Source organism: Lathamus discolor, chromosome 5 (genome assembly GCF_037157495.1).
Source record: "Lathamus discolor isolate bLatDis1 chromosome 5, bLatDis1.hap1, whole genome shotgun sequence".
In the NCBI taxonomy this organism is placed as follows: Eukaryota; Metazoa; Chordata; class Aves; order Psittaciformes; family Psittacidae; genus Lathamus; species Lathamus discolor.
The window spans coordinates 38649350-38676811 of NC_088888.1; the positions used below are offsets into that span (position 1 = coordinate 38649350).

Consider the following 27462-nt stretch of genomic DNA (forward strand, 5'->3'; position numbering starts at 1 on the left):
TATTTTCAGTGATAGTGAACATTTCTTTATTAATTAGTGTGAGACATAGAGTGAAGTTTTCTTAAGCATCTCACATTCTTCTTTACACAATTTATGATTTTATAAAGCCATATTATAACTATTTAACACATCTCTTCAACACAGTGAAATGTTTACAATTTGTATTTAATTATCACAGTTTATTAGTCCTACATTTTCATCTCTTTCCTCAGTCAATAGCTTATACATTATATGAATACCCAGTATGTATGCTGCATACTGGCTCTAAAATGTTTGAGTTTCCATTTATACAGTAGAAATAATTCATAATAGTGATCTAGTTAATCTGCACTGCTCTACTTCTTTTCATTGAGTTATATATGGTTCAGAAATTATATTCATCTGTGTGAATTAGGTCAGGATATCCATGGGTACACAACATCAGATGATTGCAGAATGCTACAAAGCCATTTTTTTCTTGCAGATGCTACAGACCTCAACAAGCAATAAGCTCATACCTGTATAGATTCCTCCTATATTCACATGAACTTTTTATACTACACATCTGTGTTTCTGAAGGGAAAATCTGCCCCCAAAATTTTCACATTAAAAGACGACTTATATAATTTTTACATTACCTTTCTTAAATTAAAAAGGCACTTAACTATATGCCATTTTTTTACCTGAAATTACAAAAATATTATTCAGACTTTGTAAGACAAAGTACTTGAAAAACTTACTCAGTCTCTCAGCCTCAAAGTAGAACAGTCACAGTATCTGACTACCAGAAATGAAAACATCAAACACACATTGATTTTTATGTTGTCAGTTCCATTTGTTCTGTCACTTGTCAGAGAACTCTGCAACATCTGGGTAAAAGGAGGAAGGCTGACAACTAATGGACAGAGAACAAGCCATCCATTAATTGGGATAGAGCTCAGAAATCACCTTCAGAGTAGATACAGGAAATTCATCAATGCTGTGTTTGTGGCACTGAACAAAACTTTCTGACAAAACAACTTTTAAAGACAGATACTTCTGCTTGCAGCTTAAAGTGGAACAAGTCCTGGCACTTCTAGATGGCAACCTTTGCAGCTAGGAAAAGCTTATTCTGCCTGAAACATAAGATGTCTTGGCTATATATTACCTACTTATCTTCTAAAAAGTTTCCATCTTTAAGAAGAGAGGTAGCTGTTTAACTGAAGAAGGGGGAGGAATTTGGTTGTCAATCTACCCGTTTCTGAAGCTTACATCACTTGTGTCCTCTCAGGTCTATAGCAATGTGAACTGTCTTTATCCAAGTGCCCAGCAAATCATTGTCACATAGCAGCAGTCGTCCTTTCTTTTCAATCCGTGCACTTTTCAGGAGTTATATTGACTTTCAAGCTCGATGAGGTGGCATATGCCCTGGTTTGAAGAACAGATGGAGGCTTGGGGGAAAATTGCTTCTGCAGGCTTGCTACAAGCAGCACTGCTCCATAAAAGTGAATGATTCACACTAATTTCTCACATAAATTATACAGGCAGGGAGCACCAGCCCATTCAGCAGGAAATCTTTCATCTAGATTCCAGAGGTCATTTAGCAAATTTAAATTAAAGTTATTTCTGATACATGGTTGTGTTTTCATTTCATATGCTTTCAAGAGATGACAATTTACATCAAATAAAGGAATGGCTTTAATTGTGAATGCAGGGAAAAAAAAGGAACAGTAAATTAGCTGCCACAATATTACTGTTTCCTAGAATCCTGCGATAAGATTTGGCTATTAACTAGCCATAGAGGAATTAACAATTGAAATATGGCAGCTCTGTACTACAGGAATCAGGTAAACTGTCACTACTCTTTGTAAGGCCCATTTTAGACTCCAGCTGAACAGTAGTCCCCAGATTCAGCTCTCACACTGATATTGTTAAAAGAAAGGCAGTCTTGGTCATTTCCAGGAAAACATTCTTTACTTTTTAAGGGAAACATATTCTTCAGCTGTTCAGCAAACATACATGTCATATTTTAAACAAATATGGTACTTTATCAGACCATGGAGAAAGGACACAATTCATCAGATTCTTAAATTATAAATATGAAAGAAATGGAAAAGATGAGAGGACTGCAGAAAACCTAACTCTAGAAAGAATTACATTTTTGTGAGCCAAAATGGTAAGAAAGAGATCGCATTGAGTAACCTCTAATACATAACGTGATATAATCCAGTATTTCACCATAAAATTAAATATACAAACTAAAAAAACCCAATGAGAATGTTGGTAAGAACTGAAATAGTTACTCTGAATTTTATGGCATTTCATAAACACATAGAGTTTTGCTACAGTGTTTTGAAATAGCATTTTGATAAGATCCTTTTTTTAGTCTCTAATATCACACATTTCTTTTAAGGTGTGCAAAGACATCTCCTTTTCAGATGTGAAAAAGAACTTCACAGAAAAGAGTAAAGTCATGAATGATTTGTAGATTAGTATTAAGAAGTAGTAAGCCAACAGAAAAATGCATATTACGAAGCCATTGGCTACACACAGTTTTAATGCCTGTTTTAAGCACGCAATTAATTGATGCACTACTATTATGAAATGTTTTGAGATTGAAAATTAATTCTAGTATAGTGCTTTTAAAAAGCAAGATTTGAACAGGCTAAATTTATTTTGAGTTAATGTTACCTACTGGTGGGAACAAATCAATGCAGAAATTTAGAACATGAAATGGAAACTGTAAGCACCCAGAGTTACTCAAGAGCTTTAAAAATGTTGCCTTAACTGAAGGACACCAGCCTGGTGCCCTATTTTATTCTGTAAATGAAAGGTGCTTAATCTTAGCTAACTCACACAAAATGCTGGAGTCAATATAAATAGTGACTTGTGAAGAAAAAAAGCCCTACATTCCTATTGAAAATAAGTATAAAAGTAACATATTATTGAATATAAATATAATTAGATGCAAGCTAAAACTTCTTAGTTATAAGAGCAAAATTTAAGTCTGCTGTTATCAAAAGAATAATTGTAACTTTACAACTTTGATAACTCAGGACACTAATTTATAGGTGATCAGAAATGGATTCCTGTGAGCATTATCAAGGGCTAAAACCCTAATAAATCTATAGGAAAACCTATAATATAGGGAGAAAGAGACAAGGTAGTGAATAATATTTATCTATGGCAAAAAGGATCCCAATCTAATGCAGTCAATAGGAATTATGTTGTTTTATTTGATAGAAAAGATATTGCATTTATTCTGTAGCTCTTTTGCATGATTTCAGGTCACAGTGTGAATATAAGTATAGCACATACACAGTATTGCTTAAGAGATTTAAAGGAGTTTTCATTTAAATGAAAATCAGATCATAGTCATTAAGATGTAAGCTTTTTCGGTATTATGCATTTAAAAACCAAAACTAGAACAGACTTGTGATTGCAATTTTTAACAATCTCTATGAAAAAGTCATATGCACATCAGCAAAGACAGCACTTTTGTGCATTTTGTCTATTAGCTGGGCTCTAGTATCCGAGTAACAAAAGGATTATGAAGAACACTTGTCTATACACAACTGTTTACAAGCAGTATCAGCATGTGCTTGCTTCAGTAAGCCATAGTATATGGATTACTAATAATTTCTTATTTAAGATGATGCAACTGACCTATTGCTATAGTTCTAGTTTAAAACTGAATAATTCTTTCTTGCTGCCATGCCACACCTCAAGTTTGCTGTATTACAGCTTCCCTTCTGCTTCAAAAAACCTGAGGTTTAATACAATTATTTTTCAAATTATTGATTTATACTAAATCTGTTAATATAATTGTTTGCTGTTTTTTTTCCCCAGAGACAGCATTTAAAATTTGATTCTCCAAAACTTTATTTTTTTTACCTCAACTCATATTTCTAGTGTCTCTATATTATTATATATTATTTTTGGCTTAAGAAATTCTATTTTCAGTTGCCTTCTTTTGAATCCACACTTCAACTTTCTGTTATAACAACGTAACTCTATTGGAGACAGCCTTATAAAGAATGACTGAAATGCTTTGGAAAAAAAAAAGAGCCCTCTGCAGAAGATAAACAGAAGTCTATTGCAAAAGAAAACTCTGAGGTATTTCTTAAAGCATGCATGAAGACATTAAATCAAATAGAAACTAACACCACTCTGTGCTGTACTCACTGTGCCTAAGCATGATACATGGCAGCTCCTCTTTGCGTAAATCTTGCAAAAAGCTTTAATTGTGCATGACAACACTTGGGGGGGGTTTACAATTTTTCTTTAAGATGACAGTGTCCTCTCAACATCTTCTATTAAGAAGATATAAAACATAGTTTAACAAAGAATGGAAGCAGAAAAAGATATCCCTATATCTGAAATTAAAGTATTATTTTTGATAGGCAGTTTGTGCTCTTTGCTTTCAGATATCTGAGGCTGCAATTCCATGAGCAGCTAAACTAATCTGGCAGTTCATTGCTGTCACAAGAAAGTTTTGAAATCCTTCAACTCTCCCATTTTTCACTCATTACCATTCCTCCCTCCTTCACCAACACACAGCTTTAGCACTCCTGCACACTTTTGTAATCGAAGTCCCCCGGACTGTGTACATGTTGCTCATTGAGAAAAAACACATCTGCCTTTTTTTCCCCCAGTTAGTGAGATAAGGTTACTCACTGAAGGCTCTGATAAGCATCAGTCCCAGCGCCAGGTATGCCTTAGAAAGCAGAAGAGGTGAAAGAAAGTTGGACCTTCCCCTTATGATGGCAATAAGCTATTAAACCCCTTCTACTTCTAGAATTACATCTCACCTGTATAAACTGCAAGACGTCAGTATAATAACAGGGTCATTCCTTAAAGTAAATTAACTCCTTCAAACTATTTTTAGTTTGTTTTGGGATTTGAACTTTGGGAAGTGTCACTTAAGTTTACTTAATACTACATAGGGAATAACATACAGTGTTTATTCATGTGGTTTAATGGCAAAACAATTGCCAGAACCTATAATAAATGCTCGGAACAATGTACATATATTCCGGATGCTCCAGCCAACGAGCCAGCTTCAATTGGAGCTCGTCTCAGATGCCTCTATACAAGCGCCCGTAGCATGGGGAACAAACAAGAGGAATTAGAGATGTGTGCACATCTATGGGGGCATGATATAATAGGCATCACAGAAACATGGTGGGATGGCTCCTATGACTGGAGTGTTGGAATGGAAGGTTACAGGCTCTTTAGAAAGGACAGGCCCGGCAGGTGGGGAGGGGGAGTTGCCCTTTATGTTAGGGATAGGCTGGAGAGTATGGAACTCTGTCTGGGGACAGGTAAGCAGTTTACAGAGAGTTTGTGGGTCAGGGTTAGAGGGAAAACAGCCATGGGAGACATTACTGTGGGGATCTGCTACAGGCCGCCTGATCAAGGAGAACCTGTGGATGAAGCACTCTACAGACAGATAGGAAAAGCCTCATGCTCACAGGCCCTTGTTCTCATGGGGGATTTCAACCACCCTGACATCTGTTGGAATGATGGCACTGCATGGCACAGGCAATCCAGGAGGTTCCTCGATTGTGTGGAAGACAACTTCCTTCTGCAAGTAATAGAGGAGCCGACAAGGAGAGGTGCCATGCTTGACCTTGTGCTCACCAACAGGGAAGGGCTCGTTGAGAATGTGGCGCTCCAGGGCAGCCTTGGATGCAGTGATCATGAGATGGTTGGATTTGAGATCCCCAGGACAGTGAGAAGAGTGTGCAGCAAGCTCACTGCCCTGGACTTCAAAAGAGCAGACTTTGGCCTCTTCAGGAGCCTGCTTAGTAAGGTTCCATGGGATATAGCCCTGGAGGGCAGTGGGGCCCAAGACTGTTGGTTGATATTCAAGGATCACCTGCTACAAGCTCAGGAGTGCTGCATCCCAACTAGAAGGAAGTGTGGCAGAAGGGCCAGGAGACCTCCTTGAATGGATAAGGAGCTGCTGAGCAAAATTCAAAGGAAAAAAAGAGGCTTATAAGAAATGGAAGCAAGGACAGGCGGCCTGGGTAGAGTACAGGGATGTTGTCCGGGAAGCTAGGGACCAGGTTAGGAAAGCTAAGGCCCAATTCGAATTAAACCTAGCCAGGGGTGTTAAGGATAACAGGGATTCTACAGGTACGTAGCAAACAAAAAACAGACTAGGACAATGTAGGCCCCCTGAGGAAGCTTTCGGGAGAACTGGCTACACAGGATTTGGAGAAGGCTGAGGTTCTCAATGACTTCTTTGCCTCGGTCTTCACAGGCAAAGGCTCTGACTGCACCACCCAGTTCTTAGAAGGTAGACGCAGGGACTGTGAAAATGAAGACCTTGGGCCCACTGTGGGAGAGGATCTGGATCGAGACCATCTTAAAAATCTGAACGCGCACGAGTCCATGGGACCTGATGGAATCCATCCGCGGGTCCTGAAGGAGCTGGCGAATGAAGTTGCTAAGCCACTGGCCATCGTATTTGAAAAATCATGGCAGTCAGGTGAAGTTCCCGACCACTGGAAAAAGGCAAATATAACCCCCATTTTCAAGAAGGGGAAAATGGAAGACCCGGGGAATTACAGACCAGTCAGTCTCACCTCTGTGCCTGGCAAAATCTTGGAGCACATTCTCCTGGACAGCTTGCTAAGGCACATGAAAAACAAGGTGCTTGGTGACAGCCAGCATGGCTTCACTAAGGGGAAATCCTGCCTGACCTATTTGGTGGCCTTCTATGATGGAGCTACAGAATTGATGGATAAGGGTAAAGCAGTTGATGTCATCTAGCTGGACTTGTGCAAAGCGTTTGACACTGTCCCACACCACATCCTTCTCTCTAAATTGGAGAGATATCAATTTGATGGATGGACCACTCGGTGGATAAAGATCTGGCTGGATGGCCGCACACAAAGAGTTGTGGTCACTGGATCGATGTCTGGCTGGAGACCGGTAACGAGTGGTGTCCCTCAGGGATCGGTCTTGGGACAGGTCTTGTTTAACATCTTCATCGCTGACATGGACAGTGGGATTGAGTGCGCCCTCAGCAAGTTTGCCGATGACACCAACCTGTGTGGTCCAGTTGATATGCTGGAGGGAAGGGATGCCATTCAGAGGGACCTCAACACGTTTATAAGGTGGGCTGATGCCAACCTTATGAAGTTCAACCACGACAAGTGCAAGGTCCTACACCTGGGTCGGAGCAATCCCAGGCACAGCTACAGACTGGGCAAAGAAGAGATTCAGAGCGGCCCTGCAGAGAAGGACTTGGGGGTGCTGGTTGATGAGAAAATGAACATGAGCCGGCTTCAGTGTGCACTTGCAGCCCAGAAAGCCAACCGTATCCTGGGCTGCATCAAAAGGAGCATGACCAGCAGGTCGAAGGAGGTGATCCTGCCCCTCTACTCTGCTCTTGTGAGACCTCACCTGGAGTATTGTGTGCAGTTCTGGTGTCCTCAACATAAAAAGGACATGGAACCGTTGGAACAAGTCCAGAGGAGGGCCACGAGGATGATCAGGGGACTGGAGCACCTCCCTTATGAAGATAGGCTGAGAAAGTTGGGGCTGTTCAGCCTGGAGAAGAGAAGGCTGCATGGAGACCTCATAGCAGCCTTCCAGTATCTGAAGGGGGCCTGTAGGGATGCTGGGGAGGGACTCTTCATTAGGGACTGTAGTGACAGGACAAGGGCTAACGGGTTAAAACTTAAACAGGGGAAGTTTAGATTGGATATAAGGAGGAAATTCTTTCCTGTTAGGGTGGTGAGGCACTGGAATGGGTTGCCCAGGGAGGTTGTGAGTGCTCCATCCCTGGCAGTGTTCAAGGCCTGGTTGGATGAATCTTTGTGTGGGATGGTTTAGTGTGAGGTGTCCCTGCCCATGGCAGGGGGGTTGGAACTAGATGATCTTGAGGTCCTTTCCAACCCTAACTATTCTATGATTCTATGATTCTATGATACTTGTCTCCCAACTATATCGATTGATATAAAAAGATATATTCTCTCTCACTTAAAACTTATCCCTCAAACAAGCAAAAAGGTTGCACTTCCAGGAAAAGAAAACATAATTTAAACCCCAGCTATTTTATGGCAAAAACCCCAATCCAAATTCATGACATTAAGAGCTGAACACATTCTTTTACCACTGCATCTAATTTCCATCACCTAGAAGTGATTTTGCTACTGGAGCTTATACTGGCCCCTGAAAAAAAAAACAAGCTACGTAGGAAAGATAGGATGAACATAAATTAAAACGTTAAAAGTCACATCCTTACTGAACACAGCTATTCTGGGAAAAAACATAAACCCCCAAAGATGGAAATAATTTTCATTCTGGCATTTTGCTTGAGAAGTTTGCATTTTTGAATTTGGTTTTCACTTCTCTGAAATTCATAAAATTATTTTGAAGAATAGCAGCTTTTTTCCCCCTACATAGTGACTTTCATGACTAAGCCTACTCCCTAAAAAAATTTTTTTCAAGCATTCTGATGACTTTCTGTAATATTCAGAAAGATTGCATTTCAAACACTTTCTTTCTTAATAATTCAGAAATACTTTCTCAGTTTTATCAACTTTTTTAGCCTAAGGTTTAATTGCATTCTGACCTTTTTTAATTCAGTAGCATATATTTAAAACTGGAAGTCCTTTTCAGACCTGAACTATGAGCTTTTATTATTCATAGCTTGGTATGAGATTGTGCAAAAGAATATATTACTACATTTTGAAATGAAATTGTGATATACATAGGATAAGAGAGAACTGCAGGATCCTGCATAAGTAGTCAAAGGGCTTATAAATATTTTAACATTCTTTTTCTACATTCTACTATTAGCTAACTCTAAATTAACAACAATTTATGTTACAAACTTTTTTTATTTGATACACATCAGAAAGACCTTTTAAAACTGTACCGTTATTATTCATTCTCCCTTAGTGGGCAAAACCAAAGGCTTCAAAATTGGAAAGACCCTTAAACATTTTTTGAATAATACAACCAAAGAAGATTATTATATCTAGATCCTAAAAGTTACTGCTTTATAAAAAAATATGAGTATTATGTAATTGCAGCAATTTTAAGGAACTAATATTGATATAGAATTTAAATTAGATATTTAAAACATTACACTGAGTGTGTGCCATTTAGCAAAGAATTCACCGACTGCTAGTAAACCCCCTGACTGGGGATGAAAAAACTTTAATTCATTTCATATGGATTCTTTCACTTTAAATGTAATCAAACCCAGAAATTTGTGTACTGAGTTATAAAGATGGTGGGTTTCTTTTCATTAACAAGTCATTCTCTATATCCAGCTTTTGAAAACGACAACTTTTCTTCAGTTTTGAAAATCAAGATCAGGAACATAAATGTGATTACAGCCTCTAGCACCAGATGATTTAGTTTGGTCTCATAAAAACTTTTGACGTTGTGGTTTTTATTTTTTTTCCCTCTGAATGGTTCTTTAGAACTGGGTTCAGTTTCCTCTTCTTGTATGTAATGATTTACATATTGTAAATACATTTCATTTTTATCTGTTCATAAGTTTTCTTCCGTTAGGTTGAAACAGATTTATCTGAACTTGCAATAATAGTAAAACTTACCAACCAGAATGCCAATGTTAAAGGACTCTTCAAAGAGATGCCTTTCTAAACTTAAAGAATTAGATTGAGAATTCACATAGAAGATACCTCTTGTTTTAATGATCTTTTAGTGAGATCTAGCTTGCTTTTGGTTCCTTTTCTTTTAAAGAAAACACACTGAGGTAAACACCATGGTTTACTTGCACAGTTTAATCTTGACTATGTTTAGGATTAATTTGGAGTAAGAATGCCTCCTTCTAAATTTAGTGCATTTTGGAAATAGTTAAGCTAAACAACAAGAACAACGTACTGTTATTTCAGAATTGAAGATTCAACACATGCAGTAATTCAGAAGTAGTTCTGAATAGTTCTTGAACTTTAAATTTCTATCTTATCTAGGCCTATGACCATAGTTATAAGTAGCCAGCCCTTACAGAAAATTAATCATGGACTTAAAATTAGAGATATGCAGAACTGTTACAAAATTAAGGGCCATTTGTGCCTTTTTTTTTTTTTGCACATATTAACACAATCCATGGATATTAACATCTATCAGCTTCTTCAAAATCCTGCAGAATTTGTCTTTATCAGAAGAAATCATGGTTTTGAGACCCCCTGCATTTTCGGATCTCATGCACCAACTGGTAAACAAAATAACAGTGAAATGAACCATGATATACAGTACATCTGAACAGAGCAAAAAACCCCCTCACACTAAAACACTGATATTGTGCAATTATAGCAGGATTAAAATATCACTGTTACCATTTACTTGTTCTTTTTATCCTTCCACTAGAATCACGATTCATGCAAAGAAAATAGTTCAGACAAAATTTTATGGAACATTTTGCCTAGACACATTTCATTATTAAAATACTTATAATTTTTATCAATTTAAGCAGTATTGAGTAAAACATTTCTAAAAAGAACCCCTTATTTAATCAGATTTACAAATAAATAGAATGGACTGATGAAATTAGCCATTAGATGTATGTTTTGTATTTTGACTAGTTGCATGTCCTTAAGTGAAAAATACAGACCTTACTTTATCTGCACCTTTAAATATTAGCTAATGATGAACAGCATTCTCACTGTTTTGCAGTGGTGGGCAGCCTCTAAGACTTTAGAAGCTATCTAACGTAAAATTTGAACTAGGAAACTCCTATTTGCTTGCTTCATCCACTTAAACTGCACAGTAATCGATGATGGTTGCATGCCAGATTAAACAGCCTCAAGTAATTCTACCACTCAGTATTGTTTTCTTGAGTGCCTGCCACAGAACTCAGTTTGGATTGATTCGTAACTAAATCAAATAGCATGGAATAAGGGAAATAAGGTTGGACCCTGACACGCACTAATGTAAGAATGGAATAGACCACTACTATGCTGCCTTCTTGTATGCATGCTGAAATACTGATAATTTGTTTTGAAAGAAAGGACTAACAGCAATAGCAAGAGCAACTGTTGCATGAAACCTCGGTCCTAACTAGCCAATGTTCTACTGTGGTAGGGAGACACTAGGGAAACATTTGGTCTATAAGATTGCAAATTGTGTTAAGGAAAAAATACATGCTGGATCTTTGCATGTAGGTCATATGGATGCATGATGATCTTTGCATCCAAATACATGCTGGATCATGCAATGGCTACAGACTCTGCCACTGTGACTTTCCTAATGTAGTGTGTTTTTGAACAATTCAAACTGTCAGATGCTGGAAGCAAACGTTTTAGACATTCAGCTGTGGTTGTAAGGGTTGTAGATAGAATGGCAAAATGTCACAGAGTCACAGAATACCTCAATTTGGAAGGGACCCATAAAGATCATCGAGTCCAACTCCCTGCTTCTTGTAGGACTACCTACAACTGAATCACATGACTAAAGAGTGTTGTCCAGATGCTGACAGGCTTGGTGCTGTGACTACTTCCCTGGGAAGCCTTTCCAGTGACCAACCACCCTCTCAGTGAAGAATCATTTCCTAATGTCCCATCTGAACTTCCCCTGATGCAGCTTCATTCCATTTCCTCATGTTCTAAGTCAACTAAGCAGTCACTAGCTTCATCTATTGGAATGCTAGTCCTTATGATGTAAATACATGCATCAAATAGCAATTAAAATTAGGTAAATTGTCTGAACCTCTCAGTCTAATTTTGAGAAATTAGAACTTACAATGCCTCAAGATAAAAAACTAAATTTTGCAGGTTTTTTGCAGTTGCTTGCAAATCACCTTTGGGTCTTACCTGGTGATGGAAGGTTAGAGTGCAGACTCATGTTGTAAACCTGTGAGTTTTAGTCCAGAAAGGACATTTCCAGGGTCACCTAAAGACCAGCTTCACTGGAATCTCATTCAGATCATGGGTAAAGTTCTGTTGGACAAGATTCCCTTTGCTGCAAGAACTATTATTTGTTCCTTCCTCTTTATTCAATAAGCTTTTATATTCAATAAGGTAGCTAGAAAAGCTACCTTAAAATCTAGTTACTAACAAATTGTATAGTACCACTTACTGCAGTATAGGTCTAATCTTGTTGGCTTCATCAGGAGTAGAATCAGCTTTAAAATTGGAAAATCCCTCCTTTTTGTGTTGAATTAACACAGCTATACATTTTAAATTGATATCGTGTTCTTGGCATGAACAATTTTAAACAATCTACAAATCTGACATATTTTGCTCATACATATAATTCATTTTCTGTAACTATCACTGCTTCCAGCAAAATCTCATTGTAGACCAATAAATTAAAAAAAAAAAAAAAAGTAATTCATGATAACCAAAATAATTAAATAGTTAGAGCAGGTTAAAGATCAGCATTCATTTTTCAAATTAAATTTAAAACTCTGCGGTAGTTACTTAGAGGATTGGCAAGTTTTACAAATAGCATCACCAAGCCTTTTAGAGAAAAACACAGCAGCATTAAGATGGAGTCATTAGGCAATACATTTATTTTGAAGCCAATTAACCTTTTGTCAGAGAAATGTCGGAGCTGTAATGGTTTCAGCAGTGGAGGTCAGCCTGTAACAGAGGCACGTATGACAGTGATTATGCTGTCTGACATATGCTGTAGACTGAGAGTACAGCTGTGGAATGAGAATCTGCCTTCGTTCGTATTCTGCTCTGCATTTTCAGGGAGCAGGCAATCTTGACCTATCCATTTAGGTTATTAAAGCTTCTATTTGGAAGTGTCCTGCAGGAAGGTGAAATCTGGGGGAGATAAATGGCTGCTGCTCACTGTATCCAGCCACTTCCATCATTTGATGGACTGCCTGAAACAGGCTGCATTGCCACATCCTCATAAAAATAGAGATGAATTGGGCAGGAAACAATCCTCTAAGGCAAAGCAACTCTGTCATCTTCCTTTTTGCAGCATATAATTTAATTGTTAGCCAAGGTAGACAGCTGACTCAGGGGCCTTTCTCTAATGGCTTCTCCACCATCTTCCATTCGATTAAGAAATTATTTCAGTTTATTTACTTACAAGGTAACTTTGTTTGACAATGAGAGATTCCAGTTCAATAAGCTCAGCTGGCTGTCACAGCTGTGCCATGACTTACCTTCCAGGCGATTTTGTTTCCTTTAGTATCATGATCAAGGGCAATTGGGAGGTCTCCTCGCTCATAAAACTTGCGAAACACTGTGGGCTTTGGTGGTCTTTCTTTAAATGCTCCTGCAGATGGGGGCCCTCTTACCTTAAAAAAACAAGATCAAACAAAAAAAAAACAACCCATAGTTCAGTGGTAATGTATTTTTAGAAAAAGTTTAATTTATATGGCTCAAAACAGAAACAGATAAGAAAGAATAATAAAATTGATCTCCAAAATTATAATTTGCTTTCTTTTTCATATATTTCCCTTCTTTGAAAGTACGCTTCAGCAATGACCTACAGGTTTTGTTAACTGCTGGGTTTTTTTTAACTACCACTTTCAGATTGTCCCATAAAACCTGTTTCTATTTCAAAGTAGCCATGTCCATTACTGAAGCATTTCCAAGCAGAACACCAAGAACATCACTGACACCATACTGACATTATGCACTAGAAGATGTTGGAAAATTCAGCATTCCCTCTTTTCTGTTTGTTTGGTTTTAGAAGTCATTTTACCCAATTTCTGTCTAACTGTCCTCAAATTCCATTGTCCTTCCCTGGCCATTACCTAATATCTTCACTGCATCCCTTCCTCAGCTACTGCAGATCTGGCTTTCATATGACTTCCAGTCCTTCAGTATTCATGGCTGAAGCACTGGAAGAAATGAAAGAAAGTCTTCTCTCAGACCTCTCTTTTCTGCTTGTGAAGAAATTTGATTTAGCTCCACCTAGTTCCTTATCTGAGTTATTGCTGGTTAGCATATTGCGTAGCCTGAGTGCCTGAATGACAGTGTATTTCCAAAATGCGCAAGTGTGAACTTTTTTCTCAGACAAACATAGTACTAACACCAGCTAACAAGTGGCACTAAAGTAATAGAATTTCAAGCACTTATAAGAAATCTATTGTTTAAGCTAATTAACACAGCTAATCTCAAATGATAAAAGAGACTGAGAGAGCTAAACTAATCTCAAATGTCCTTGACAACTGATTCTTCCCTGAAAAACTGCTGCCTGTTCTTGGTTTTATAGCCATACTTCTGGGATAAGAACTTTCTACAATTCTCTGCATATCTCTTTTGTCAAAAATGCTTTTTTTGACTTGCTACCTTTTATAACACAGGAAGTGTCATTTTCAGATAATTTCAAGGATCATAAATCATACAGAGTAATTTATACTGTTCTATTTGTCTGTCTTCAGTCGCTCTTATGTTAGTTTCTAGCAGTACAAACATTCAAATTTCCAGTGAAAACAATGCAAACATGTAACATCCTTTGTTTCCTTTGCACTATTCTGCAATTTAACTACTCCTTTGCACTATTCTGTAATTTAACTACTAACTACAGATCCAAATCTGACTTGGCATCCTTTTCTTCCAAAGTATTTTGACATAATTTTTCATTGGCTGAGGTAGAGGGGTCCACCAGTGATATGCCTACACTGTACTTTGCTAGAAATTGCTCAAACTAGGGCTACTAAACTGTGACCTATTGTTGCATATTACTGTCACTGATAGACCATGTCTAGTGAAAATAGATTTGATATGCATAGCAGTAATTGTGCTTAGTAAACACATCTGCAGCAGTTGAGAGTAATGCTTCAAGAAAAGCATTTCTAACCAATGTAAATAAATCTGCGTTTACTGTTCCGTGGAGGAGCAATTTGTTCTGTGCTACTAGTATAAGTACTTTCACTTCTTGTTAATTCTTTTTTTGCATTTCAGGCAAGTCTATGAGTCACTGCTTATTTAAGGCCACTAGAAATGCATCCATGTTCATTTCGTTTATTTTTCACAGAGAGGACCTTCGCAAGTCCTTTAAAACATTGTTTTCTTACAATATTAGGAGTCGCTGTTCTATTAAATTTTAAATTATTGAGAAAGCATATGTTGTCCTGATTATGAGATACAATCTTAATTATTTCTTGCAGACTATCATCATTAGAGGTGGTTAATGCAATCCCAAACTGCATCTTATCTGAAATGAAACATTTTCTTCTTCCCAAGTCATGTTAGTAAATTTGCTATGAACCTTTGTCTATTGCATCTTTACAAATATTCTAGAAAATATATTTGTGTTAATTCTACTTCTTCCTATTCTTTATTCAGGAACAAAGAAACTAGAAGGACTAAAAGGATCTTGGTTATCAAATCCATGCTGTTGTGCATTTTCCTTACTTCAGTGGTTAGAACTACATCTTAAACACAATGCCTACTCATATCTAACACCTCAAAAAAAAAAAAGATATGGTAGAATTAGAAAAGGCTCAGACAAGGATAATGACTGAGGGTATAGAATAGCTTTCATGTGAAAAGAATAAACTGGGAAAATTATGACTAAGAAGAAATAAAATAAAGACCTATAAAATCATGACTTCATGGAGAGGATGAATAAGGACAGATTTTCCACTGTCTCTTTCATTAAAAGTACTGGACATAAGAAAAATCTAGTAATTAACAAGTTCATAACAAATAAAAGTAGTTATATAGTCATGCAGCAAGTAGTGCCAAAAGTCAGTGTTGGAAATCCTAAAAGTTTCTCTACATTCAAGCTGTGACTGGAAAAGTTGATGAAAGAGAAATCCATTCAGGTTTTCTAAATCCACATGATCAGTGAATGGAAATACAAAGAGTATTATCACTTTTCACACAATACAGTCTGTCTGGGAGATCTAGCATTACTTTTAGTCTCATAGCCACATCATACTGGTATCTCATCCTTTGAGTAACTGCCACAGCATCTATGTTTCCAGCTGATGAGCTCTATGTTAATAACAGAATTTCTTGTCATTAGTTTTAAGTGCATTATCTTATACTTTGTACTATTATATTTAATTCCATTTCTATTAACACCAGTTCTCAAGGGCTTTCACTTCCATCTCTATGACACTGTGATCTTCATCTGTTTTAATAACAGTTCCAAATGTTATGTCAACTGTCAATTTCATTATACAACTTACCTTTTTTGTCCAGGTCACTGATGAAGATATTATATTAGGTTAGCCCTAAAACCATTCATAAAAAAATCTATTAATAACTTTCATCTGTTACCATATCTCTCATTTTAATATTACATGTCATTATTGTCTCCTCTTCAATAAGGAGTTTCTTACCAATCTTAAGCATCTCATAATTCTTCTACTGTATAACTAGCAAAGTAGTATGTATAGCTAGAGAAGTAACAGCATACCAAATACTTGAGAGAGCTGTTGTTTTTCTTTTTGTCTTCAAGATGTTTTTCTTGTCAGTTTTGTCTGTAATAGGCACAAAGACCTTTTATATACCAGGAAGAGGAAGTGACTCCAAAGCAGTGAAACAACCTAGACAGGAATGAGTCTAAGATCTGCCTCGGGCAAAGAAATATTGATGATCAGGAAGAGAGTGGAACTGTCCCTTAATTGAAGAAATGGTACCTTGCATGACGGGAGAGTACTGTTGCTCTGATTTAAGTTTATTACATTGAGACTTGTTCCTTTTGTTTGCACCTGATAAAAGAAGATTATGAGACATTCGCTAGAGTGGCTGAACTGAGCTAATACTGTTTAGCTTTTGCAAATAGTTTTCTTTCTTTCCTATCTTTATTACCAGGGAGACCATCACATCATATTTGATATTCTGAACACTGTTTTCTAATGCAGACCTCTATTTGCGTCATTCTAGCCATGCAACTTTAATGGAAAAAAATTAAACACTGGAATAGATTCCCCAGATAAGTGGTGGGACCTCCCTGGTCCCTGAAGATCTGTCTTGACAGGGACCTGAAAAAACAAATCTAAGACCAGTTTTCAACAGAAGGCTGGATCAGATGATCTCCAGATGTTCCTCTTAGGTGATTTTATGTTGCTAAGTAAAATATACAAAAAGAAATCATACAATTTTTTTCCTTGCAATATGAGTTTTATCTTCTTACAATAATTTATATTGTCATAATTACTGACTAAAAATGTAATTCTGAAAGTATTCAGTTTATTGGGAAAACAGTAACAAATACTATCTTCTTCAATCTAACGAAACAATTTCATTGTGACATAGCTAGAAAGACTAAGATTAGAGATCCCGTTAATTAAAGGTTAATATTCATGATGGCAAAATATATGAAGCAATAAACAGCTTCTCAGGTTCGTTAAATGCCAAAGAGAAGTTGAAGAGTTTAATAATTGCAAAACTAATTTATGGTAATTCTATGCCATTGAACTATGCGACAAGAGAAAAGATACAAGCCATTAAGCAAAAGAAAAAAAAAAAGGAAAGAGAAAGACCATATTTCTTTCAGTGACTCATGAGCATTTAAAATCATAGTATCAGGTTGCATTCTTGGACTTCTCAGTGATGGCACATTAGGAAAATGACTAAGAAAAATTATTTGAAGCTAGGTTTAAACAGTGATTAATTATTTGAAGACTGAATTTTCCACATTTCCTAACTGAGTGTCAAACTCTGTGCATACTCAGGGATCTAAACACAGACCTGCAAAGGACAACTGGAGATTTTTATGAAAATCAACACTAGTTTCATGAGCAGTTTAAGTCAGACAAAAATTGACACTGCTATGGAGATAATTGGTCTTCCATACTTCATGCAGTTGCAAGCCACCACAACTTACTGCCCTCCGTGAATGACAAAAGCTTTCACGTAGGTATTCAGAGGACCAGATCAGGAACAAAAGGATGGGTTTTCTTGTTTTCTCCATCTGTGTTGTTGGTTGGTTTGGATTTTTTTGTTAGTTTTGGTTTTTTTGTTGTGGTTTTTTTTTTTTTTGTTTGTTTGTTTGTTTGTTTTGTTAGGTTGATCTCTGAAGTATCAGCTCATTAAGGAGGTTTACCGGAAAAATGAGTGAACACTTAAGCTGGCACAAGCAAGAGAGGAGCTTGGAGTGGGACAGGAAGAAATAGGTGACTAGTTCTTCAAGGAGTGGTGCTGGTAAAATCTAACACCAAGAACTAATCGGACATACAGTTTCTCATTTGTCTATACAGATATATACTGTTTTATTCAACTCAGAAGTCAATAATTGTTCAAGTGCTATTTGGAAAATAAAATATGTGAGCACATATAAATTTGTAGGGATTAAGGATATTAAGAGACCAATGCTTTCAGTTCCTAAAAGTAGAATGGACTGAGATCCTACTGTTGCTATATAATGATTCATATATTTAAAAAGACCAGTAATATTGTAATCAAATGTAATGTTTAAAGACATATTTCATTTGATTAACCCAGGTTAATGTATTTAGATGATGACTGGAAAGAATGAAAAAACTTCAGTTTTTTTGTCTGCCAAGTTCCTTACAGGAAGACTGGAACTTAACCAGACCCTTTATGTTTTTACCTCACAAAAATATTTCATTAATTTTTTTTTTTTTCTGGATCTATAAGGATAAAAAGTTACATGACCACAACTGTCTTACCTAAAAAATGCAGTTTGTGGAACCACTGACAGGGTCTTTGTCTTATCCTCCTCTTGTATTGGTGTTAAACTAACACTACTTGCTAATGCAGAACAGTCCAACTGGCAAGCCACTTATTTCCCCACAGCAAAGATCGCCATTCGTTTCATTGTGTACCCAAGCCAGAAGCCAAATCCTAATGTAAACCTTAAGTAAAATGCAAGATATATTAAATAAGTGAAATAAATTACACTATTCAATGAAGAAATATTCAAGCTAGTATGAATAAAGGCCAAATAATATACCTAGCACTATGCAGTGCCATGTTGGCATATACAAAATTTTACTAGAACCATCAACTGCAAGGTCCTCATGCATATAGTGTGATAAAGGTCTTAATTTGGCCTACCAGGCATTGACACAACACTGCCTAGTTACAGCTCGTGCCCAGAAAGCAAGCCTAGGTGCAAAAGCCCTGGTCCCCAGTTTATGGTTCTCAAATTACTACACGTATAGGTACCTTATGTGTTTCTATACCTGTAATATAGACAAGCCCATCATCAGACAAGCCCAGCAATCATACATGAGAAAACACCAAGATTTTGGCAGGTAACTACCAACACAACAGAAGAGCACGATAACAGTATTTGGTGACATGTCCACAGATTTTCTAATAAACATAAGTAATAGTAGTAGTAAAGACTTGAAAACCCAAATCTTCGCAAGGGTTAACAATCGCAATCTCCACTGGGCATCCCCAAGAAAGTCTACTCTGACTGGTAATAAGCAACAAAGCCTGTACTGCTCTGTTTTCTTCTACTGATCCTAATTTGATTAAACTAACATAGGTGAGTTAATATATACTATAATTACTTTTTGATTTTGCTATGCAGACATACCAAAATTGAAAAAGAAACTTCAAATGACAGGAGAGGCACAGTAAGATGTCCCAACAGGTACTCTTGAGTTCCGCATTAATTCCTTTTATTTAATATCAGTATCACAAGCATTCAATATCAAAAGAACATGATCCATCAACATGTATCAGACAAAAGCTTTTTATATCCAAAAAAACCCAGGGAGATCTTTCTTCACATGTGCCACTCTTGATATGGTTTAAATGGTGCCACATCTAATGCTTAAAAGCTGCTTCTGGGGCTACTACACAAATCTGGACAACAGATCAAAGCCCATCTCACAGCTTCAAAAGTCAGAATGAGAGAAATCAATTTTAAGATCCCAAAATGAAACTACAGATAGAAGGTCAGAAAACATTACAAATGCTTCTAAAGCACCAGAACTTGAAAGAAAAATCAGACGTGATTTTGTACAAAGATACTGTATCTCATTATTGCCTTGAGACACTACTGAAAGTAAGTCACAAGCTGCATGCGGAATTACTCTATCACCTCAGAAATGTTATTTTTGATTGCGGAAAAGATAAGCTGATTTGACAAGACAGATATGCCTATGCTACAAACTGCTCTACAGCACTTTGTTAGAAAGTCCTCCATCTTTTATTCTCTGCTGTAGTATAGTGTAACTATTTCATATAATTTAGATTTCTCTCCTGAGGCTTGCAAAGCAATTTCCTTTAATGCAAAGAGAGAAGAGTGACAACTGCTAATATATTTCTCTCCTTCTTCCACTTCACAAATTAATAAAGATTTTTTTTTTTCTTGCTTTATTAGTATCACAAGGCTTTCTGGTACCTCAATTGCACTACATCTGGGAGCCTTCTAAATTTTTCCTGATTGTGGAAATTCTTCCATCTGCAGTTTAACGTTTAGAAAAATACAAATTCACTGTGAGTACATTTGCATTCATTTTTCAGCTGGGATCACAAGTGTGCTTCTGAAGTGGTTTACATCATGGAAAAGTTTCTAAGTGAATCAGCTGGAGTCATTTCAAATAACAGCCCGTCTGAATGAAGAAAATCCCTGAAATGTGTAAACCACCACATCTTCAGTATCAGCACTTCTCTTTTGGTGATTGTCTCCTACTGGCCTGCACTGCGCCTCGATGTAGAAGGAACCACATTCTTTATGGCTGCATATGTAATTTCGGATGCCAAATCTACATTACTGCAAGTTATACGAACTTTGTTGGCCATGAAACAAAATGAAACCTGGCCTTTTTTTTTTTCTGTAATATATATAATTGTTATATTTTTAAAAAATTCTGTAATCCTTAGCTCTTTATAATGCTCTTACACATTAAGATGCATATCTGTGTGTATTTCAAAGAAAAAAACAGTTGATAAAACTGTAAAATATTAGGAGAGCTTTACTCAGCTTATTTTACACTTCCATCACACATGTATGAAGGTCCATGCTGGAATACATCTAACATCCTAACTTATTATTGTGACCCTGACAGAGGATTTCTACGGAAAAGAATAAAGCCAAATTCTGATTGTGACAGACTCCATCCATGGTTTTGCTGAAACAACATTTTGGCGCTAATTCCCCATGTTAAAACAGGATTAGAATTACCAACGTTGTAAAAATCCAGAATGTCAAATGGGGTTGCAAAGAGCTAGCTGTTACTTTTCGTAAAGTCGTGCTTTAGCTCTATATTGAATGCACCTGGAAACTTCCCATGCCTAGAGGCTTCAGCTAGCAAAGCAGTTCCTTTTTTTAATTGTGAGCCCTATTCTCCCACAATTAAAATGTGGGACCCCTGTCCTCCCACAATTAAAAAAAATGCACAAAATCCCATCCCATGTCTATCTTCAAGAGCAAATTACTTGACTGCATCTCAAGAGATGGAGTAGCAAAACGACAGTTAAAGAGGAAAGAAATGGTGGATTCTTCATTACCTCCATTACCTATCCCCATTTGCCCCATCTGGAGTAAACAGTGCAGTCCTATGACCAGACCCCATATGTCCTACAGTCCTGTATGTATTTTTCCACCTACTACATTTTAAGCCTGAAGAACCAAATGGTATAACTAAATACTGAACCATTGCAAGAAATCATTATCTATTAGAAAAAGTTGTGAAATTAAAAATGCCTGAAAGAGATTAAGAAACTGCTAAAAAAGCTACTACATTTTTTATTCACTTTATCAGGTAATTATTTATTAAACACAACAAGGGTAACTCAGACTTAAAAAGAACAAAAACTTGGTTATCTTAACAGCCAAAGCAGTTCCATTTTCTTTCAAACTTCATGTATGACATGCTTCCAAAACAAAAATAAATAGAAAGACGGATCTGAAAGCGAGATGATACTAACAGCTAAATGTAAAATTATCCTCTCAAACTTCACCTCTTTCAAACATAAAAGAAATGAACTGGTTTTAATTACCAGCTTCTTCTGCGTGACTTGATAAAGGAAGTTTACCCACTATTGTTCAGCTTGAGAATTACTACTGAAATATTTATAAAGCATTTAGTAGTTGCTTATTTAGGAACTTTTCCTTGACTGTCTTAACTAGGTAGAAAATCTCACTTGCAGGAAATAATTCCTGGTGTGCTGTAATCATAAAAATCAGATATAATAATATATCAAACATTATTCATAGAAACAGGAAAAGTTTTCTGACATCTGGCAAAATAAAAGATGTTATTTCAACCAATATGAAATTATGAATAAATCCAACTGCCCCCAAGTGCATTTTATTTCATTTTCAAATATTTAAGGTTCAAATTCAAGCCACTACATTTCTGTTATGACTTTGACCACTCATTAGACAGTAGGTCTCACTCTCCAGGCAGGTGTTAGTAGGCTTCACTTATTAACTGAATTGCCAACCTTTCTTGATGAGCAAAGCTCAGAAGACTGTTTCATACTTCAAGTTTTGAGACCTTAAGCCACAGAAGTGAAGGCAGTTAACTCACAATGAGAGATTACATTATATGCATGTTTGCTCTGACTGCAACAATAAATTGTGTAATCTTGCATTTTTATAATACACTTCAAAAAAACCTGTATTTATCAATAATGGATGAATTTTTTACACTCCCCAGAAAACAATCTTTACATACTTTACATATTTTTCTTTCCCTAAATTACTTTATGAATCAGATAGTGTGTTGTAAAGAAAACACTTCTGCTTTAACATAATTCAAAAGAATATGCCTGGCTATAAGCATCCAATGATTTCCACTGAAATATATCCTCATAGGCACAATTCACAGTAAAATTATTGGGACATGATGATATTTTTCAGATTTGTTATATGAACGATAGCAGCTTCTTATACTATTATGAACTTTTTCATCAGTAACAGTAGAAATCACTGTCACATGAACTGATGCCACTGTCAAAGAGCCTTTCCACAAGCACCCAGTCAGCTGCTTGCCACTTGACCATCTGTGCCTTTTGCAAGGTACACCATGCACAAATATTAAACTGCCAGTGACAATACAGAGAACAGACTTGCAGTTAATGTGTCACTACACTTACAGGTAGTTTAGCCAGCTTTCAAAAAGTAGTGTACCAGGAGGCACATGTGAAAAGCCTTTTTGTATATCCAAGTGGGGTTCTCAGTTGACGTAGTGGGCTATTCTAAGGCTTTTAGGAGCCTAAAGTCTTAGGAGAATCAACATTCTTAAAGGTTCTCTACATAGGAGGTGTTTTGCCTCTATCTGTTAAAATTTATCTCCATATATAATATTTATCTTCATGCTTCTTTCCTTATCTTTATCCAGTTAATTGAAAGCCAGGCTAGCATTTCAGTTTATTTTTCTTCGCTATCATTAGAAACAAACATACATGAATCCTTCACTTCAGATCCTTTCTTCTAGGCATGTATACACACAGTTTGCCAAGATCTGGTTTGGGGTGTAAAGTTTCATTTATGTGAGTAATTTTTCTACTTACCTAATTGCCTTAGTTAGTTTAGATTCAAATTTGTTACAAACAATTGTGTAAGATATTATTGGGACAAAACAGTGGCAAAGAAGTTCGTTGGCACTGAGAGTAGAAATTAGGACATGATGCAATCTCTATTCATATAGTGTATGGCAGGGTTTTTTTCCTTTCTCTCAAGGCTAATATTGCTGATGAATGTATGTATTAACCCGCTAATATCTGTCCTTTTTGCAAGGACAACAGATCGATGGCTCGCTTTAATGTTAAATTAAAATCATTCCCTCACAAGAGGAACCTTAGTAGTAGGAAAAGAATAGTTGCTTAATTCAAATTATATGCAGTTGAAAAAAATTTTAACAATCTCCATTTGTCTACTTTGCATATAGGTAAAAAGAATTCCCCCTAGCAAATTTTCCTGGTGAAAAGAGTCAATTTTGTCTCATATCAGAATCCAAAATAGTAAGATGCAAGTGAAAAAGGCTCTCCCAGAGATTTCTTCATAGATACTGACAGTAGCTAAATTGTGATTGTGGAGGGACAGGCATGTTTTTCATAGGTGATAATGCTATTACTTTCATAGATTATTTTATTTGAAATGCTTTTCATATTTGCAAAATGCAGCATTAATAACTTATTTTAGTCACTGAATTCTCCATAACACCTAGACTTACTATGTATTTGCATGCTTTTTCCTTGAAATTTGTCTTTTCATGTTCTGAAAAGGTGATAAAATTTGATTATACTTATGTTAATAATTTCAGCACTGCTGAAGACATACTGTTTGTTACTGATGTCTACTAAGTCTGCATGGAAATATATTAATCTTGATCAGAACATATGAAATATTTAAACTAGAAACTTTGAACTTTCTACTCTGTGGGCTCGTATTACTATTTTTATTCATTGAATATAGCTATTTCTGATACCAAAGCTCTTATGTAGCATCTTTATAATCCATACAACATTGTTACTATGGACTAAATCAAAGTATGGGCTAAACTATCCCATACTCAGGGTAGTGAGGATTTTTGTGATCTCTTTGATGTCTGGAAGATGAATATAAAAAGAATTCTTAAAATGAAGCTATCGTCTTCACACTTGTTATTTTGGCAATCATATGTTGATTTTTGTTTATCTTCACTGATGAATTTAAAATCTCTCCCAGATCAAGTTCCATACTTTTCTCTAACAGTTCCTCCATTTATGTTTGCTGTGACTTAAGAAATAGCTTAAATCTATTTAATCACTCTTTGCCTTAAGACCTTTCCTGAAGCCTCCTCTCCTTCTGCTGAAATTACTGAATTTTCTTCAGAATTGTCTGAAATTAATGAACTGTGATTTCTACCATCATTTTTAAAAGACCATTTGGGCAGGACTTGATATTAACTGTTTGGCCATCATGGTCTCTCAGGTATGTGATCAAATAGAGCTAGATTAAGTTTTCTTAGTGAATGTCACACCACCACCTCCTTTAAAAAAAAAATAAAATAAATCTTAGTATCGTTTTTGTGATCCATTATTTCAGTCTTGTTGCCAAAAATGTCTTGAAATATTACAAATGTCTCTCAATAAGCTGATTAGGTTTAGACTGGAGAGTACTATCAGGTTTTGGGTTTTTTTTTTTTCATTTTGAAAAGTCTGAGGCCCAGATCCTTTTCAGCATCATCATCATTCACTGACATAAGGCTGCTTCAGTTGTAATTTCCTCATTTTTTTCCCATGTAAGATAATTAGACCTTAAAATGACACTTCAGCAGCTTGATAGCTTTCCTGTCCTATATATTTACGTATCGATTCAACTAGATATTATTTTTTCTTTTTATTGCATACATCTTTTATTCCATCTAGACTTGAAATAATAGAGAAGAATGACCTAGTTTTTCCTATGGTTCATAGGAGTCTTCTTGGAAATGTATTTTTGCATAGGATAGCTTCTATGTAGCTAGTCAAAACACAGGTTTTGAAAACTTTGGGGCCTCGTTTTATTCTTTGTGCTCCACAAATACCCATGAAAGATGTAGAGTTTTTTTCTTTATCTTCCAGCACATATGACCAACTATGTATTATCTTTGCCTCATCATGATATTTCCTCTTCTTATAGTCCTCATCATTTCAGCATCTGATCTGCTCTGATGCTGATGGGAGCAGAATTTTAACCTCCCTCAGTTTTGGGCTTAGCAGGAAGCATGAAGATACTCACAGGTGAAAGTCAAGGGACAGAAACAGTATCTTCAATATATTTTATTAACAAACTAGCCATAACTACTTACACAGTGAATGCATAAAACTTAATGATAATCTTCTTTAGTGATTTGTAGTTTCTTAAAATTAACAAATTTTTTTTTATGTGGGATTAACTGAAACTCATGCACAATGGCATGCACAAAGGTATGCACAATATGCATACCCTTTCCAGAATGAAAGAGATCCTTTTAGAAGTTATGTGGGTTTTCAGTCAAATTATGTCTAATTCATTCTGCTTTTTTGCACTGTAACATCCATTTTCATTCTCTAATTCAGTTTAAACTGACACCTCCAATTTACTGTGTATAGAGTCCTTACACAACAAAAGGGATGGTTCTGGCAGAAAATAGAGAATGACCTACCCATGGGACTACACGGTATTGGGATGCTTTTCTGATGTAGTTTTATATGCTATATACACTATTCTGAGCAGGGACTGGAATAAAGGTACAGAGTTTCAACAAGGAGTGCCCTAATCTAGTTATTTTTATCTTCTTTCTCGTGTATTTTGTATACAAGTAGTTCCTAAGAACTTCAACAGTGTCAACATCTACTACAACACACTATGGTTCCAAACCCCTTGATAATTTGTTTTAATTGATTAAATAAGAAATAATTCATACCCCAATTTCATCTGTTCCAGTGCTGTAACTCTGTAAAAATCTAAGATTTCCATATCACAGATTTGTGTCTTTACATCCAGGATATTGCCACAGAACAATATTTCTTGAAAAACATATTCCAGAATTGATTATCAATGAATTAGAACTAGAAAATAAATGAAGGTGGAGCTATGAAGAAACTGCTCCACACGGTATCTAGAAAAGAGTGTTAATAAAAAAAAATTAATAAAAATTTCAAATGGAAAACTGTATCAAAATTGTACAGCTAAACTGAAAGATTACTGCATGTTAGTCAAAAGTAATTGTTCTGTTAAAAAAAAATAAATGATCCCCACTAAAAGTTGAAAAGTATACGTTATAGACTAAGGTAACAAATAGCTTGATTACTAATGTTGGTAATTAGTAATTGGAAATGTTTAGTGGGTATTTTTTATTTCTTGAGTCCTAGCTCCTTAATATAGGTACTGAGAAATCAGAGTACATCACAAAATCTAGTACCAACAAACTGCTGCAGTTACAATTAACAATGCAATATAAAAGCTCTTTTTTTGAGTTTCACAAAACTACTTAGAAAGTAGGCACAGGGCAGTAGGCATTCTTTCTATGCTTATGATAGGAAGATTGTTTCCACTGTAATTATAGAATTGCTATCACCATACTTTTAGCCTGGTATTTTAAGGAAAGAATCTAACCAGACTTCTATAAAGATGTATGCATCCCCTTCTGTGACTTTTGAGGACGCTGATCAATTGCAAAAAAAAAAAAAAAACCTAACCAAAAAAACCCCCAACCCAAACTGCAAACCCAACAGAGTTTTAAAGAGATACAATTAAAATATCAGATGATTTGTGAAAACCTGCAGCCAGGTAAAGGCAGCAAACCTCAATTTATATTCCATCGAGGGAGGGGTGGTAATATGAATGTATTAGTTTAGTATTCTGTGTAGCTGTTGTAAGCTATTCTGCCTGGCTGTAATATCTGCCCAGTACTGTCTGAGCACATGTAGCTGAGAAAAGAGCACCAGCAGCATACACTCTCCCAGTCAACAGACAGCAGGTATAGAAGGGTTTGGGAAACATGGAAGACAAAAATGAGGTAGAATTTCAGGGGAAAAGGTATGAGAAACATAGTTTGATAAAACAAAACAAAAGGAAAGAAATTAGTTTTAAATTATCTCCTTTTCTCTAAGGACTAGTTTTAACGCTGTAGCTTTAGTAAAGGTTCAATTCCTGTTCCTAAAGGTGATCATTCTCACCAAGTTCTATGGCCAAAAACATTTGTATGAGGTTTTT

General features: G+C 36.2%; 1 protein-coding gene across 1 annotated transcript in view; it reads right to left on the reverse strand.

Annotated features, from left to right (window-relative positions):
* The window catches only part of PACRG (parkin coregulated), a 240920-nt gene that overhangs the window by 171240 nt on the left and 42218 nt on the right, over positions 1 to 27462 (reverse strand). The window contains 1 exon segment of the mRNA XM_065680444.1: positions 13070 to 13204. Coding sequence (XP_065536516.1) covers positions 13070 to 13204 — 135 coding nt within the window.